Below are 2,964 nucleotides of genomic sequence, written 5' to 3'. Positions count from 1 at the left end.
AAGTTTTGCAGGTTTAATTTTCACTCTTGAACGAGATATTTATTTGTATTTCAACTCTTCAAATGACCACACCACCCCTCCATCAAGAAGAACAATGCTCGAGTGTAGATGACGATATTGAAAATGTTCAATATGTCCCATGCCCATACGAACACAATCCCTTCTTAATGGAAGACCTAATTGAAAAATCAATTTTAATTTTAAATCTAAGACATTTTTCATATTTATCATTTTTTACAGAACACGTGGAGAAATAAACTACATAAATTTAGAGTTTGCATTGATCTATACATGACATAATTTATAATCTATAAATGACAAGACCTGATGTTTTTCTCCAAAAAATCTTATATAAGAATACGTTTCTGTGTAACCCAAAAGAGACAACAGTATCAAGAAAAAGTACAAGGCAGAATGATAAAACTGCACAGCCAGATGATCTGGTTTTTCCTCTAATGTGTAATTCTGATTTTTTCTAACAACCAGAGTGCGTAATCTAAGCACGCAATTGATTCATGAAAACAAGAGGTTCTTCCCCAGATGCCAACTAGAATTCCCTCAAAAGGGGCCAACCCTTTTTCACAATCTCATTGATCTTTGCATCAATTTGTTTCTGGAGTTTTGGAGGGCAAAGCTCCGCCACATACCCATTCAATTTTGTTGCCATACTTGACCTGTCAAGTTCCTCTTCAGGCAGATTACCAATTAGCTGAAGAAGGAAGGGGTTCTGCTTGAGTTCAAATTTCTGCATATTTAAGATGAAGAACGTCAGGCAGCGATTACGAGGGAATAAATACATGCTTATTACCAATCTTCTCTCAGCTACAAAAATAAAGCTTCATTACGCTTGTTTGTGTGTGTGTAGGAGGATAAACCCAAACAATTATTGCATACAAGTTACCATATTATAGTACAGCAGTATAGCTCTTCAAAAAAGAAAAATGAGCATTAGCAGATAATAATCCTAGTGGTCCTACTCTTGAAATAGATGAGCCAAACCGGCAGCAGCTTACAGGTCTCGGACTCATGAACAGGTTCTGGAGTGCAACTAAAATTTGCTCAAGCATTAACAGATGAGAAAAGTGAACAGTCGAAGGAGCAAACATCTTTCTAGGTAACATCAATATAGTATCACAAACCTGATGCTCAGGTTCCGCAAGATAAAATTCTCCGAGTTCCTGAATTTGGGTGGTCACAATGCTGCTTCTTGACCTGGTTTGTTCATTCTCTTTGCTGATGCTAGCCAGTCTTGATTCTTCAGTTCCATTAGTAAAAATAACAGATCTGATATGGTTCAGTGATTTGCATGAGGTTCAAATGAAGGAAGACCATAGGAAATTGATGCCAGCATCATGATTCGTACCTGTACTGATTACCCACGTCAGGACCTTGGCCAAATACTTGCCTGGGATCATGACTTGACCAGAACACATTCAAAAGCTCCTTATAACTAATCAGCCTGGGGTCATACTCAATCTGCATCATCATATTAACCCATACTGGTAAAGTTAATAAAATCATTCAAGTTGATGCCAACAAAGTAAGGGCAGCGATTATATTTTGTTCATGTACATATCATGGGACGTTTTCAATATATCTGAATACAAAATGCACTGTCCAACGATTACAATACCTATGAACGTGATTCCAAATGATCAGAGTGTTAGTCATCCAAAAGTGAACTGTTAATCATCTGTTAATTTTGTCAAAAACTTTAAAACGTTAGGGCCAATACGTTTCTTTGTGCTGAGAACAGTGGCAATTGCCATTCCATTCACTGTTACATAAAGCCGAGAGATCCATATGAATAGGACTGTGTGATCGTGCATCAATTTTATCGGGTGCTAACAAAGACACATCAGCCTCTAAATTAACAGAAACTGATTGCTGTATCTGATTTTTTTTTCGGTAGATACTTTATACGGGAGCAATTGAACAATAAAAGATAGGAAGCAAACTTATTGGTTGAATTGCGACAGTCAAACAAGGGGAAATTTCTCAGGAAACAGGACCAGACAAAGTTTCATTTAGCTTAGCTATGACCCATTTATTTCCTCGGCGCCAAGAAACAGAAGAAGAAACATGAGATGCTTAAAGGATCGTTTGAGAAAGTGGAAATACCTGAACGGCTTCGGCGTGGTCACCCAGGTTTCTATATTCAGGACTTCTCTTGGATCCGCCAGCATATCCAGCCCTAGTCCGGATGACGCCAGGCAAGCACCCGAAGACGGCCTCGGATCTCCAGAAGCTTCCCATAGCGAAAACCGCGATCTTCAAGTGTTGTTCTTGGTCTGGCAAGTCCTTGTTGAATTCAGGGCCCCGATCCGGAGTTCTGATGCACAGAGCCTTGTTAACGATTAACCCGATGATAACCGCACAGATTAAGTGGCAAGGGACACAAGCATTTTTCTTTGAAACAGCCATTGTATTGAAGCGATAAAGCTATGCGGGTATGCGGAGACGAAGGATAATTCAGAATCACAAGGGTTTAGCACTGGAAATCACAGGGTGCTCCACATTCAGGCGAGGGAGAAATATCAGCTGTCGTTTTAGAGGTGGACTATGCGAACATCCTCCCAGCAGCTTGTCGTTTTGACGGTCCTTCTCTACTGTTACTGTAGCCTCACCGACGACTCATATAAGGTTAGCGTTTCTGCTCTTAACAATGACCGGTAATATATCCTTCGTTTGCTTTGTGCTTATTGGGAGGCTTTTCTTTCCGCCGATGCTGCCGTTTCGCCTAGATGTAAACGATAGAATATAAGTAGAACCCACAAGATGATAATGATTTTCTAACGATGAGGGGGAGTTTGTTTAAAATTATTGTCTCCACTCTAACAACTAACTAAATCAGTTCAATCAAAAAATTAGTTAAAATTAATTAAAAAATTATGTAAGAGACATGATTTTTTAATGAATACAGAAAGGAATGAATGAGAAAAAAGAAAAAAAGAAAATGCGAGA

General features: G+C 38.9%; 1 protein-coding gene across 1 annotated transcript; it reads right to left on the bottom strand.

The window, feature by feature from the left end:
* Positions 1-246: 246 nt before the first annotated feature.
* LOC114731502 (peptide methionine sulfoxide reductase A5-like) lies at positions 247-2,609 on the bottom strand. Its single transcript, XM_028918683.1, has 4 exons — positions 2,122-2,609; positions 1,364-1,476; positions 1,140-1,284; positions 247-745 (listed from the first exon to the last, which is right to left on the bottom strand). The coding sequence occupies exons 1-4, from the start codon at positions 2,422-2,424 to the stop codon at positions 548-550; spliced, it is 759 nt and encodes a 252-aa protein (XP_028774516.1). The 5' UTR covers positions 2,425-2,609; the 3' UTR covers positions 247-547.
* Positions 2,610-2,964: the final 355 nt, after the last annotated feature.

This window comes from Neltuma alba, unplaced genomic scaffold (assembly GCF_004799145.2).
Source record: "Neltuma alba isolate B1F8T4 unplaced genomic scaffold, ASM479914v2 tig00012836_pilon, whole genome shotgun sequence".
In the NCBI taxonomy this organism is placed as follows: Eukaryota; Viridiplantae; Streptophyta; class Magnoliopsida; order Fabales; family Fabaceae; genus Neltuma; species Neltuma alba.
This window is presented reverse-complemented; position numbering and strand designations above follow the sequence as displayed.

Coding starts and splice junctions, on each gene's coding strand:
- LOC114731502 (XM_028918683.1), bottom strand. CDS start 2,424: ATGGCTGTTTCAAAGAAAAATGCTTGTGTCCCTTGCCACTTAATCTGT. Junction 1,477..2,121: donor ACCACGCCGAAGCCGTTCAG/GTATTTCCACTT, acceptor ATGATGATGCAG/ATTGAGTATGACCCCAGGCT. Junction 1,285..1,363: donor GACGTGGGTAATCAGTACAG/GTACGAATCATG, acceptor GAACCATATCAG/ATCTGTTATTTTTACTAATG.